General features: G+C 39.8%; 1 protein-coding gene across 3 annotated transcripts; it reads left to right on the top strand.

Moving 5' to 3' along the window:
* The first annotated feature begins 13 nt into the window (after nt 1–13).
* On the top strand, nt 14–13,649 carry GLE1 (GLE1 RNA export mediator). 3 transcript variants are annotated; one of them, XM_067308945.1, is made up of 16 exons: nt 14–138; nt 412–639; nt 1,655–1,780; nt 2,005–2,153; nt 2,500–2,560; nt 3,323–3,577; nt 4,353–4,581; nt 5,190–5,305; nt 6,376–6,445; nt 6,795–6,937; nt 7,823–8,013; nt 8,519–8,648; nt 8,972–9,076; nt 10,214–10,296; nt 10,451–10,514; nt 11,503–11,665. In XM_067308945.1, exons 1-16 carry the CDS (start codon nt 43–45, stop codon nt 11,569–11,571), a joined length of 2,115 nt encoding a protein of 704 aa, XP_067165046.1. In that variant the 5' UTR covers nt 14–42; the 3' UTR covers nt 11,572–11,665. The 3 variants fall into 3 exon arrangements, 2 of the variants coding, with proteins under 2 accessions (XP_067165046.1, XP_067165045.1); XR_010886129.1 differs by lacking the exon at nt 10,214–10,296 and having other exon boundaries at nt 11,503–11,519; XM_067308944.1 differs by lacking the exon at nt 10,451–10,514 and having other exon boundaries at nt 11,503–13,649.
* Nucleotides 13,650–14,582: the final 933 nt, after the last annotated feature.

Genomic DNA, 14,582 nt, shown 5'->3' with positions numbered 1-14,582 from the left:
TGTTGCTGTTACCGTTGCCGTTGCTGTGGGAAGCTGGCCGCCATGCAGCCGGGACGGCTCCGCTGGGAGACCCTGGCGGCCCTGCGCACCTCCAGCAAGGGCCAGCTGAGCTACTGCCGCCACTGGCTCCGCGACGAGGTGAGGGCTCGCTCCGGGCGGGCGGGCGGCTCGGCCTCCCCGCTTCCCGGCTCGTTCGCGCTGGTAAAACAGCGAAGGGTTCGGCCGGGGGGTCGCAGGAGCGGGGTCCTGCCGCCCCCGAAGGTAGGGAACGGGGCGCTGGAGCTGGGGTTACGAAGCACCTGCTGACCTGCGCACACGCTTCCAGTATCTGCTTGTTTATTAAGCTGTTAATGCCTCGTTGCTTTCCTGGTGCTTTGCGTGTTCACGGAGAACGTTCTCTGCGTTCCTTAGGATATTTTGGAAGGCTGCATGGCCCCGCTGATGCTGTCCTCCTACGCCGGCTGGGTCCTGGACAGAGTGGTCGGGCAATCAGCCCCAGAAACGGCCCCCTCCAGAAGTTCGACACCCAAAAAATCCACTCCTCACTCCGACCAGACTTCTTCTCTTGAGAAGGCCGTTTCTCCTGCTGGCCAGCAGGGCTTTTCACCGCTTTCATCTGCAATGCCATGTGCAGTAAAGGTAGCTGTCTAACTGGCCCGTGTGTGAGCAGCTATAGGAAAAATTATGCCAGCTTGTTGCTGTAAAGTGTCTGATAAAGATCGTTTGGTGGTCTGTTAATTTGTTTGTGGAGAAAATGTGCTCAGCTTTGGCTTTTTTTTTAGCTTAACCAGGAGACAATGAGATTGGGAATATTAAGATCTTGGTATAGTAATGTTTCATAGTAGGCCAAAAGCAAACTCTTTTTCATGGTAACTAAGAAAAACTTAGTTGGAACAGTATAGCTATATGGCTTATTAGCATGGGCTTCATCCATAAGGAAAAATAAGACTACAGAGTAGGATCAGACCTGTTGAGAAAGTCTTTGAGTACTCCTTGGGTTCTCTTCTGCCTGTTCTCTGGAGTCTTTTAATGATTTAGGTGTGTTACAACTTTCTTTTATAAGGCAAAATGGAAGGAAATTGGACTGCAAGCAGTTCAGTTGTGAACATAATGAAGTTGATGAAACATCTGAGAGGGAAACAAATGTATTTTGTTACGTATTAAATGATGGTTTAATTGCATAACAGTGGTATTGAGCTTAAACAGCTTTGCATCCTTTTGGCTCCATTTAGACTTATGAAATATCTTGTGAGGAAACCATCTTAATGAGGCAGCAAAACATGATAAAAGTTATGGTAGAGAGGCTGAAGGCTCTTCCTAAACAATAAATTCAAAGTAGAAACCTCTCTTGGATTCCTTCAGCATAACACTCTCATTGACGTTAGAGGGACCCTGGGAAATCTGGCCTCTCTAGGTTACAGTTGCCTTTGTGAAGGCCCCATAGGCTCTTGGTGTCTCTTTGAGGATGCTCAAAATTTGGAGACTGCACTAATGGGGTATATGACTACTCTAAAGAGTTGTATGGTGGTTGACTCTTTTGTCCGTTTCTCTGTAAATAACGTGCAGTTTAAGAGACTTGATTTACCTGGTTTCCTTCATAAGTTTCCGATATTATAATCAGTCACTGATTTTTGCTCATACACTGACTGTGCAGGGAAATGAAGATCTCAGTCTGTTGGAAACGGATCAAGAAGTCTTTCCAAATGTTCTGCCGTCTAAAGTTACAGAAGTCGAAGGCTATATTCGGATGTATGAAGAGATACACAGGTTGAAAGGAAAGGTAAAAAGAATGAGTGAGGGAGTATGCGAGTCATAGGAGAGCTGTATAATGAAATGTAACAACGCTCTGGTAGAAGTAGCAGGACAGTTATTTACTCTGTGGTTTCGGATAACCACAAGTGGGCTACAGAAATAGCCCACTTTGAGCTATTTCATTTGTATTTCCTTCTGTGTAAATTCCAGTGATTACTACATTGTTGTTTCTGGTATTTTTGCAATCTGCAGGAGGGGCTAAGGCAACGTCAGGAGCAGCAAGAGCAGATGGTGAGGGCAGTGTATGACCTGGCCAGTGAACAACTGAAGCGCTTTGATGAACTGAAGGAGCTAAAGCAGCATCAGGAATTCCAAGATCTGCGGGAAGTAATGGAGAAGAGGTGAGATTAGCTCTAATATGTAGTATCTTTAAAATGTTATAGCTGACTCTTGCTTTCAGAGTTTAATCAAAGTGAGGGTTAGTTCTTGGGCCTGACAATCTGCCCTAGTCACTGATGCTCAAAAATCTCATCTGCTGCTTTTCTTACATTAACTATCCCGTTACTGTTAGCCTTTCAGAGTAGATCTCTGGCTACTTCTGAGGTTTCAATGGTTAGAGGAAGATTGTATTTATCTGACAGTTAACATTCTTTTAGCTTAGCTTAAAAGTAACTTGCATGTGTTTGTATTTTGTTTTCTTCATATCTTGAATATAATAATCCCTTTCTATCTTTATGTGTATTTTAGCTCCAAGGAAGCTCAGGGACAGCAAGAGAAGTTGAAAGAAGAACATCGACACAGAGCAAAGGTCGGAGACTTGTAAGGGTTCTCTTTCATAAGAGAGAGTGACTGCTCAGTGGGAACTGGAAAGACTAATTGATTTATGCCTCCATATATCTAACATCCCTGGAGTGAGAATGTATTTTCTGGTGCTGTCCTAGACACCTGCTGCCTCATTGTGGAAATACAGTAAAGGCACGTGCGTTGTAGGAGCACAACAGTGGAGCCTTTACCTGTGGACTAACATTTCCGTTCAAAGTTTGCTGATGTTCGCGCTTGAACTAGGGCTTTGCTCTCAATGTATGACCAGTCAAGACATTGTCTTTAAAGGATAAGGCTTTATTCTTTAGAGGTTAGTTTACCTTTACTACTTCTGTAGTGACAGACTCTTTTCTCTCTTATATAGAGCGTTCTGATGTTCTTGTGCATATCCTTACAGCTTTGTCTGCTGCTTTCTTTGAGAGAACTTGAAAATACTTTTGTGTTTTGTATTATCCTGGCTTCTAGGATATCAAACAGTCTAAGATTTCTTCTGAATCTGTTTTTCTCCTGTTCTGTGACTCCATGGATGCTCTAGGCAGCAAAATTTGTCGGTCATACTATTGCAGGCTCTCCGGTACTTCTGTGCTGGGAATTCAAACCAGGACTGGGGAACAGATTAATTTATATATATATATATATATATATATATATATATATTTTTTTCTATATGCAGCTTCTCTTCATGGAAGCAGGAAAGATCTGGAGTTATTTTAAGTATTTTGTTTCTGTTTTGTCTTTCTCTCCCCAGGTATTAAACCTAAAACTACGCGAGGCAGAGCAGCAGAGGCAGCGTCAGGAGGAGCTGGAGCGTTTGCGTAAGGAAGAAGGCCAGGAAAGATTGCGTCGCCTTTATTCTATCCAGGAGGAGGTGCTGCAGCTTAACCAGCAGATTGATCCCAATTATAAACACAAGGACCTGCCAAGAATTGATCTTTCTGTGTACAGTAATCGTGGCAACCAGATCTGTGGGCTGGTGTCAGGACTCATCCGCACCACTAGTGAGGTGGGGGCTGATTTTAACTTTGGTTGTCATTGCTTTTTAAAACTTCCTGGAGTTGTCTTCAAAGGTATCTTGTTATGAGGCCATTAAATAAGAAGTTGTCACAGAAAAATTTTTAGATGTGCTTCCTATAAAGCAGCTAATTTCAAAGGAGAATTCTTTTCCGTTGCACTCTAGCTGTTCCCTTGAAAATGGCTTATAAAAATATATGAGAATTTCTACAGGAGGAAGACTGAATATTAAAATACTGTAAACTATTGATGCTGTAGAGTTCTGTTTGGAGACAGCCATGAAATTGGAGTGGTCTGTAATTTGTTCAAGAGGAATACTGAATGCACTGTGACACTGCTAGACTTCCAAGCTTTTTCCAGTAACTAGATTTCCTTGACAGTTTTTCTCTACTAAAAGTGGAACACAGAACTTAAAAATTAAACACTATAATAAGGCTCATCTTCTGTTCCAGTGTGTCACAGCTGTCTTCCTGCAGAGGAAGCAGTCTGGACTTTGCATTGGGGTTCCATTATATATGGGAAAGGGTGCTACTCATCTTTGTTGTCCTAAATCTTGTGAGGACTAGCCATGGACTAAGACCCTATTATGATTATCCTTGTGTACAAATAAATGAGGAAAAGGTCTTTTCGCCAAAGATGATGAAATGTATAGTTGGTTCCTGGACTGCCTAAAGGCTAATGCTTTAACAGCTCCTTGCTCTTCCTCTTGGCCTATGTGTAGCAGGGCTAAAGATTGATGTTATGTTGCCTTTTCTGATTCCTGATAGAGAGGCTTCCCTACTCAAGCAGATGTGGCCAATACTGAACGAGCACTGCAGGAGATGCGAGGGTTGATATCCAGCATGCAGCAAGAAATCGCTGCTGCTGTGGAAGAAAAAAAGAGGAAAGATGAAGAGGAGGAGAGAGAGAAGCAGAAAGAGTTACTGAAAAAAGAGCAGATGACAGCTCAGACTCCTGCCCCTGCACAGCATTCAGGGGGAAAGCAGCAGAAGGAAGGTTGGTGAAGGCCTCCTTTTTTCCTTTTCTTTTCTTTCCTTTCCATTCCCTCCTTATTACACCCTGTTTTGCTGTTTAGGCTAACTCCTACTTCATAATCTTACTGGTGTGATGACATACCTTCTGGTAGCCTTCACTTTTTTAGCACAACTAGCAAAATGGGTATGGAACTGCTGGCAGCAAACTTTATCAAGGACACTGACGCAGTGTAAACTGACTGTGTTAACTGGAGCAAAAACTGCTCTTCCTAGACAGTATGCAGTATAGTAGAATACTAGAGAATAACAGTGTGGCTTCTTGCAAGTGTAGATGGATCCTGCATGGTACCACAAACATACAGGGACAGATCACTGAAATAGCTTCCTTTTTGGTCATATTTTAAGTCCAGAAATTCTACATATATAAGCTACTGGGCTGAAAAACAGGGACTCCTGTGTAGTTTGCAAAATTGTAGTTAATTTATAACTATAACTTTCTAAACTGAATTCTGGAAAGAAAAAAAAAATGCTTGTAGCTGTTGGTTCTTTCCAACTTTTCTAAGTTTTCTTTTAGGTTTTCTAGTGTTCTGGGGCTTTCTTAGTCTTCTGCCATTTCTTTTTTAATACTAGGACTTCAAGTTAAAGCAGAAGAAAGTACCATGCAGTGGTACCAGCAGCTTCAAGATGCTGCTGACCAGTGCATTGCTTCCTTCAGTGCAATCAGCAACTGCAAAGACAACAATGAGGTATGAACAAACGATAATCCTGTTGAAGAGTGGTTATACTCATCTCCAGCGGAAGGAGGACAGCTTTCACTAAAAACAAAGACAAAAATTCTGACTTAGCAGCCTCTATTAATAGTCTGCTCATCCAAACTGTCAGAGTAATAATCAAGAAGAAATGTTTTAATCGTCTGTTGAAAAAATCAGTTTCTTCCAGTGGGTGAGCAGACTTTCCGAAAGGTGCTATCGAGCAGAATTCTAGCCTGTTTTGGGGATTGTGCAGTTTGAAACCGTAGAAGACAAGTAATCTGGTTAGGCTGCTATACAATCTTAAAAAACAATGGTGTGTGCTACCTCTAGTGGAATACTTTTCAGAACTCTTCTGTTTCTCATTTTCATTTATAATTCATTCTTTGTGGGAATTTTTTTGTCAAGTTGGTTTACTGAGTCCTTTGTATCTTAATATTACTAAAACCTTGAGAGAGAAAAATGTTAAACAGTGGGTTCTGAACATTCACTGTGTCCTACTGTTTCCTAATATTTCTTAGTTATTTTCATTTATCATACATTCCACAGCAGAATAATCCATATTCATTGAAGGCTTGAACATCTATTCAGAATGCAAATGAAACAAAACCTGTTAGATACTGTGCATTCAATCTTGCCCTCCCAGGACATCACATATGTGTGAAAAAACAGTAGATCTTCCTTGAGGCCAGACTAAACTGCCTGTCTCTTTTTGTCCTTTTGGAGGCTTCTTTAGCTCTTAAAAATTGTGTGTACAAGAACCTGGCATCTTCTTGTCTCCATGAGGGTTTTGTACTCATTATGTTGCAGGTCTTCAAGGTACAAATAAATGTTAAATTAAATCTTAGCTATTCCAGAGATGAACATCTTGACCTCAGTTCTGTGAGGAATAGACTGCGTAGTATTTTGAGTGGGTTTAATTCCTCTTAAGATCAGGCAGGATTTAGGCCTGAATTCTTCCTTTCAGAATTTGGTCCACAAGACATGTATCATCCCTATGAAAATCTGCTTCTTGATCAGGTCTCTTGTCTGTAAAATTTTCAACAGTATTTTATGTTCTTCTGCAGGTGAAGAAGATTAAAATGGACTTGCAGAAAGCAGCTACGATCCCTGTGAGCCAGATCTCTAGTATAGCAGGTCAGGAGAACACCGAGAACTATTGAGATGCAGTTTCCTGCAATGGTTTTAGTAGGACCCAATGCAGCTGATATTTCTGTATTACACCTACACCAGAAAGCCAGTCTACCTACAGTTCAAGCCTTTGCAGCATAATGTTTGCTTACGTTTTGAAGGTCTGTTGCCTCCCTTAGAGGCATCTTGCTTCATCATGATGTATTTTCTTTAATGAGATGTAGCAAACAAGCTGTCTGAGGTGCCTTGCTCTTCAGCATGTTGGTCTAGTTTTTGTGAAGATGATGTGATCTGCCTAAGGCTCGTCAGCGGTTTCCTAATCTTCTGTCTCTCTGCATTTTTGATGTATTCACAGGCTCTCAACTAAGAGAGATATTTGACAAGATCAATAACCTGCTCTCTGGAAAGTCTGTTCAGAGCGGAGGGCGAACTGTATCAGTGACTCAGCATCCACAGGGTCTGGATTTTGTTTATTACAAACTTGCGGAGAAATTTGTGGTGAGTAATTGTTCTCTTTATTGAGGGGTGAAGGCAGCTAGTACTTTTTTCTTTTGGATATTGTCCTGTCTCTTACTACTAAGAACAAAATTACTTGGAGCTTAGCTTGCATGTGTTAAGTGTTAATGGTCATATTGATTAGAGGAAATGCCTTTTGGATAAAGAAATGAAAGAACTTTTTTTTCTCTTTCCCTTCTCTACCCCACCTCCCATGCTGTTTCATCTTTTCTAGGAGGCAGAACTATTCTAAATTCCAGACTTATTCTTAAATAGCTAAGTACATCGTTAGTAGAAAACAGATTGTTAGTTAATTTATGATCTAGCACAAAATTGTACATGTGCTCAGAACCTTGCATATTGGCAGAACTGGGGGGAAAAAAACACTGCTAAGCTCCAGCAGGCAAGCTTCTGTCCCTGTCGTGTACTTAGCACCTCCCAAAAAAGAAAGTGCCATTGTTTGAAGTTGCTTTTTGAAGTTGGCAGTATTTTTTCTATTATTTTTGCCAAATTTGAACTGTTTGAGACTTACTTTTGTTCCTGCACTGACAAAATATATGCAAAAACTAGCCCATGGAGTAAAAATGGGACTGATTTGTGAGCATTTGAAAATGATTGTTTGGAGTGAAAAGATCTGTGGAGCCTCGTACCTTGTGCCTGTGGCTGCTAACTCCCGTTTTTTATGTCCTGAGCAGAAGTTTATTGGCATCCTTCTCTGTGGCAGCTGAGGACATAGGTCTTATCAGCCTTTCTGTGGGTGGCTACATAGTCACGGAGCCTTTAGTAGAGGCTAAATACAAAAAAAAAAAAAAAAAAAAAAAAAAAAATTGTTGTCTGAGAAATGTCTTGCAGGGGTGGGGACTGACTTTTCCCTCTCCCCTTCCCCAGAATCAAGGAGAAGAAGAAGTAGCTTCTCACCATGAGGCAGCTTTCCCAATTGCTGTGGTGGCTTCAGGAATCTGGGAAATACACCCTCGAGTCGGAGACCTCATTTTAGCTCATCTGCACAAAAAGTGCCCCTACTCTGTGCCGTTTTACCCTGCATTCAAAGATGGGACTTCTTTGGAAGAGTATCAGAGGTAACTTTCTTAACAGAGTCCTTCAACATGAACTCTGCAAGGGCAAAGACTGTCTTCTCCTGAGTGAACTCCACTTTTCCCCATCTTTAATTACTTAGGCACAGTGACATGCTGGCATAGACTCTGGAGATTCACTCACAAGTGTGCAGCTCCCCTGACCCTGCACCCTTGGAGGATGCTGTGTCCTTCAGCTATGGAAGTGTTTTTAGGGGTAATGGATGCTCTTTTGTTTCTTCTTCCTTGTCCTTCTCAAAGAACAGTTGATACCCATAGAAACAGCTTGATTCAAGTTGAAGTGTCCAGTACAGAATCTGAAGATTCTGATGTGGTACAAAATAGTGGAATGTATGATCCAGAGTGTAATGATCAACCTTTGCAATATTCTTGCATGGTTCTGGAGAATTCTTATTCTCGGTATGATTGACTTCAATGTAAGTTGAGAACTTCAGGGACACAAGTGAATATGTTCTGCTCGACTAATACTGGGACATTTTTTAATACTTAGGATGCTTGGATATCAAGTTAAGGATTCTAAGACAGAACAGCAAGATAATTTCCTTAAACGGATGTCAGGAATGATTCGTCTTTATGCTGCTATCATTCAGCTCCGGTGGCCTTATGGGAACAGACAAGGGGTATGTGTGTGTGTGGCTTCATTACTATTACTGTTAAATGTATTGTAAACATGATTTGCAGTTGAAGTTTGGTAAACTTAAACCAGCTGACAATATATTTGAAGGGAGATGATCATAACCATAATCAATAAAGCAATGCAAAAGCAAACTAATTTGTAGTGTAGCCCTTTACTTACTTCCTTTATATTTCCTAACAATCAAGTTTTGTATAAGGCTATTGTAAAATAACTTCATAAAGGAGAAAGTAAACTGGAAAATTTCTGTTTTGAGAACAGCATTTTGCAAGTTATAAAACAAGTGATAGGGGGTTTTTTGCTTTGTAGGCCCATCCTCACGGGCTGAACCATGGATGGCGCTGGCTTGCTCAGATGTTGAATATGGAGCCTCTGGCAGATGTGACAGCTACGCTTCTCTTTGATTTTCTGGAGGTAAATGATGTCCTAGCATGAGCCTGCTTAGCAGCAGCAGAACATTAAAAAGTGTACATAAGCAAACAAGCTTGGGGTCGGGGGGTCTTGCTTGTTTTCTGTGACAAGTTAGTAAAGTAGATTACTGGTGGTTAAAGGTATCTAAATTGGTGATATTTCGGTGTCTGAGATTGCCGACTGAGGTGAGATTCGTTTGTAATTTTTAACAGTAGTTTCTTTAACTTATCCATATCTCTTCACAAAGGAATATGAATATTTTCAGCTTCTTCCAATTATAGTTTTGGAGCTGAATGATTTAAAAAAAAATGAAGTTTACTCAGAGCACGTGCAACTTCTGTTGTTATATTTGTTCCTATGTAAGGTTATTGGTATTTTAGTTACGCAGTCCTGTAAGTTTAAGGTCTGCTAATCGCTTGGTATCGGTTTGTAGGATGCAATGCAGAACACTAGGTGCTGAGGTCTTCCCGCCTGAATTACATGATAAAACAGGATGAATTTTTTCATGTTAAAGGGGGCAGAGCTTGATTATATATTAATCTATATCCTAGGATATAGGGCTGTGTTAAATAAAAGCCAAAGTTGAAGGCTGAAGTCAGGGAAGAGAAACATTGTCAAATACAAGTAACTTCTGTGCTTATCAAATGTCTTCTGAAGAATTTTAGAAGAAGAAATGAAAAAAGTAGAAAGTGAAATACACCATAAGGATTCAGCAAGTAGTGGTGAAGTTTGAGGTAGTCTAAATTGAGGTTGTAAATTTTCCTGTAAATTGACTGCATGGAGAAAGTTGATGAATCCATACTGCAGTAATCAAGACGGGGAAATGACCACAGTATGTGCTAGCAAACGGTATTAAGGAAGGCTGTTATTTTTGAAGGGAGACTGGATTGAGAGGAAGAATAACGTAAAATTGGTGTCAGTGACCTCTGCATGGTCAATAAGAAGACAAGGTGATTGTGTTAGTAATACTGTAATTTACAGGCTTTGCTTGCTTTATGGTAGGTATAGGTGTATTTTTAAAATATTTTATCCAGACATTTTAAAACCTAAGTGGTTGAAAGTGAACAGATTTGTTGAAGTTGCCATGCAAGTCTGAGAGCCAGTTCTGGAATCTGGTCTTTGTGGATTTCTGTACCATAGGTGTGTGGCAACGCCCTCATGAAACAGTATCAGGTCCAGTTCTGGAAAATGATGTTGCTTATCCGAGAAGACTATTTCCCAAGGTAGTATATCTGTTGTTAGGAAAGTGAATAATCTTTGTTTTTCTTCTTATTATGAGTGTTTGCTCTTAAATGACTCTTCTGCCTTCCCCCGCCCCCCTTGTAAATCGACCCCGAATTTCTAAGTACCTTTTGGAACATGCTGATCTTTTTGCAGGATTGAAGCAATTACCAGCTCTGGACAAATGGGCTCTTTAATGCGTTTCAAGCAGTTCTTGGAGGTAAAGCAATTTCTTCAGTCTTCCAAGCTTTTCTTTTTTCCTCCCTTTGGTATACGCATCATTTGGATAATGAGGCCGGTGCTGCTTGCAGCATACCTGATAGTCCAGACCTGTGACTGTGATGTAACCTGCTTTTTTTATGACTTTTTGGTTATTGAGTTCACTTAATCTTGATGGTAGTTATGATATCCAACATCTCCTTTCTTTCCTACGTCACGTGTAACTTTCTCAGGGAAAACCGGTTGCAGTGAGAGCAGACGTAAAGGTGGAGAGGGATTCTGCTGTGTTGCTTCTGTAACAGCTCATTTTCGTCGGAAAACGATGCTTGGTTTTGTGCTATCCATTCTGGTCAGGTATACAAGGAAGCAGGCGTTTTGAACTGCTCTTTGTAGCCTCTATTTAGCACTGTATTCTACATAGGTCTCTTTTTAAAGAAAGTTTACAAAGCCATAAAATACTTCAATTATTTAAATTGCTTTGTGAATGTTGACTTAAATTGTGATATTAAAATACGATAGCTTCAGAGTTTGTACTTTCATTTTAAAATTAGTTTTAATATGCTTTACTAGCGATACTTCGAATGCTTGCAGAACTGTCAAAACTCCTGAGAAGAAATGGTAAACTATAAAACAATTGGAATTTAGGTTATTCTGTATGTATTTCCCCTCTTCATCTCGAAGTTTCACGTTTCTGTTTAAAATACCTTTTTTAATTGTTTGGCAACACTTTGATCTAACTCCTTGTTCAAATTCTTTCAGTCAGTGATAAATTTCAGACAGACAGACTTGATTAATACCTTGCATTTTGCTCTTCCCCTGAAAAATATTTAAGAACGACAAAAATTCCTGTATACTTGCATTTCACTGTTTCCACGTTGGTGGGTACAGAGATTTCTAGGATAATTTCTTCATATTGTTTGAAAATGCTGCTGCTAGTTCTAAGACACATGTTTCTTTTCCGTTGTGTTTTCTGTCCCTGTCTTCGCCAGAAATGTCTACAGCAGAAGGAAATTCCGTTACCAAAGGGATCTCTGCATCCTTCCTTTTGGAGGTCATAAATCAGTTCATGTTTCTTCCGCCCTGGATGTCAGCACTTTCAGACCTGGCTTCCTGTTTACATGTAGGGGCAAAATAAAATTATGTGTATTTAGAGGGAAGGTGAGAGTATATTCAATCAATGTGTTAATGTTTGTTTCATCAAGTTTTAATGTTGGGCAGAACACCAGTAACTCTTTAATTTGTTGAAAATAATCGGAAGTTACCCTTTGCATTGGATTTTTATAGGTTTTTGTACAGTAAATTATGGAAATAGATTTTTCCCTCATATGTTTAAACATGAGGAAGATACCTTAAATATAGTATTATGATTATCTTCTCTGTTGGGCCTCAGAGTTTAAAGACTCTCTTGGATTGAAATTTTGCTCAGTGCTAGTCTGTTCATGGAAGTGGAAATACCTCAAGGCCTTATGAAGTCTTAAGATCGTAATCAGTCTCAGAAACTTACTGGTAAAACTTTATTTTTTGTATTTAATATGTCTAGTTTTTATAATTCAGTTTTAACTATGTTGACATCCTGTGCAGAAGTATGTTGCAAGAACATCTTAAAGCCCCAGAGACTGGTAAAGGTATTTGGCCTAACAGTGTTGACTTGCACCTCTGTTGGATGTTAACTTTGCTCCAAGAGGCAATATACTTAAATTAAGAGAGCTAGGCGCGCTATTTTAAAAAGCTTTGCATATATAATAACTGTATGGGGGAAGAGCGGAGTTCCTGAAATTACAGAAATTCTGTGTTCATTATCCATCACATGGATGGAAGCTTATAATCCATTTTATTAAATTAAAAAAAAAAAAGTGGGGAAACCGTTCATTCTGTCATTTTCTACGTTGCTGATGTTCTGCCGTTGTTTGAGGTGGAAGTTGTATGCTTGGATTGTCTGAGGTGAAGCGCTTAATAGTTTTATAAGGGCTTTCTTATGTAAATGGATTTCTTCCTTATCAATGTTATGGCATTTTATGTATCAAGTACTGTAATACTTTTGTACCAATGGTGAATTATTCTGAGAATAGTTCATTCTAGAAATATGTTTAAATCAATACTAAGTTTAATTTTTAACCTGAAGCTGATGCAGCTTGTTTTTCTGTAGCTATTAAAGATGGAGGTCAAGCAAATCTGTGGCTCCCTTGTGAATGCAGAAGATGGGTATTAGAGGGAACAAGGTGGAGGGAGATTTGTGCTTAATTCGTGGATGCGTTGCTTTTGAGCTATTTTGCTGGCCTCCAAGATGTGAAAATTTGCTTCCAAGTTCTAGAGCTCAATGCCTGTTTTTTGTGAAACACTTGCAAGTCAGAATTATCCTTTTTTGTTTTTTTTACCAGATCAATTTTGTTTGTACTAGAGACTTTACAATTTGAAATTGTAGAAATTGTGGGCCATATAAGAATCCGATTTCACTTTATATATAGACTTTGGAGTCTCTGAGAAAAGGTTATGACATATGTACTTAAGAATTCAGACCTTTAAAACCTTAAACCGTAGGAAGTTGCTCAAATTTAAAATTGGTAAATAAATTTAATTCATAGTAATGTATCTATTTTGTAACCTGGCTCTGGAATTCATTAGACGAGCATTATTGCTGATTGTGCTAGGATGCTGGAAAACTCCTTCCGTTATTCTTTGACCAGCTAATACCTCAGTGGTACAACTTCCCTTAATATCTTTGAAAATTTGCAGCTTGTTTTATACTGAGCTGAGATGTCTTAATTACATCTTGCATATCTACGGTTTTGTCAGAGACTTACTGAACCGAGATAGTAATTGGTGCTGTCTGTTATAAACAATTGTCTGCCTGTTCCAAAACAAGGAATGCGATTTGATCATATACAAGACACAAGAGCTTTCTGCTTTCAGGCTTTATAGCTGTCTGAGGCTTTTTACATTTTGGGGGGGGAATGTAAGTATGTATTTTTATAAGTAATGTAAGCATAGTATCCTTCTCTGCCTCTGTAAGGGACACTGATATATCAATTTCAAAAGCTTTAATAAGAAATTTTTTATTGAATAATGAATGCGGTTGCAAAAAGATCATAATAAAAATATTTTTAGATGTAGCTCAAGGTTGTATCTTCTGCTTGAACTGATGGTTGGCTCCTATTACTGCGTTCGTCATTTTGGTAGTTTGGGATGTTAGCCAATTGGCAGTATGGAGATGCAGTGGAAATAGGGTCTTATGCATGCATGTATTAAAATGATCTATTTTCATAGGCATATTCATTTCAAATATGGCAAGTGGGAGCATCTCAGATGTGAAAAAACTGTATTTGGGCCCAGATGCATTAAACTTGCTGTGACTCATACTCCTTAAAGACAGCAGTCCCAGGCAGTCCTACAGGTTCTGCTGCAAGGGCAGTGGAAGTGTTTCTTCCATTTAAGTACTTGAATAAAAGAAGTGTTATTAACTCAAAAATCATGAAAACCCACTCGCTGTGTTGGACCCATGAAGATATTATTTTAGCTGTCTTACCAGGCCTTTAAAAACATTTTAAAGGGAAATTGGAGTAAACCTACTTCGGGGTGACTATTTTAAACATCTCCTGTATGCTAAAGGCTTATTTTCTTTTGAACTGATGCATTGGCTTTTTAAAAATAGATTGCTTTGGACTGGTACAAGCATTCGTACCCTTCTGATGTTATGTCCTTGTCAAGCTTGTCATTTTGACATTGCATGCACTTTATATAAAACGTAAAATGGGTGAGGCAGCTGCTTTATGTCCAAAGTCCGAGTCTGGCTCATTGATTTAAATTTTTAAAATCTATGATCTCTTTGCCTCTCCATCAGCTAAATGTTTCAAGGGCAGAAAACTGAACCCAGCTAGGGGGAAAAAAAGGGGGAGCAGAAAATCAAAACTGCTTCCATGCTGCAGTGCTATTTTAAATGATTTTCCAGGTGCTGCCTTGAATTTTTGCATGTGCCGAGGGGGCACCCCAGGCTGCCCCCGTTCCGTGCACCAGCGTCGGTGCAGCGGGTCCCCCCCGCTCGCCCCTCGCTCCCCGCCGGCTTCACCCCGTA

This window comes from Apteryx mantelli, chromosome 21, assembly GCF_036417845.1.
Source record: "Apteryx mantelli isolate bAptMan1 chromosome 21, bAptMan1.hap1, whole genome shotgun sequence".
NCBI classification, from domain to species: Eukaryota; Metazoa; Chordata; class Aves; order Apterygiformes; family Apterygidae; genus Apteryx; species Apteryx mantelli.
This window is presented reverse-complemented; position numbering and strand designations above follow the sequence as displayed.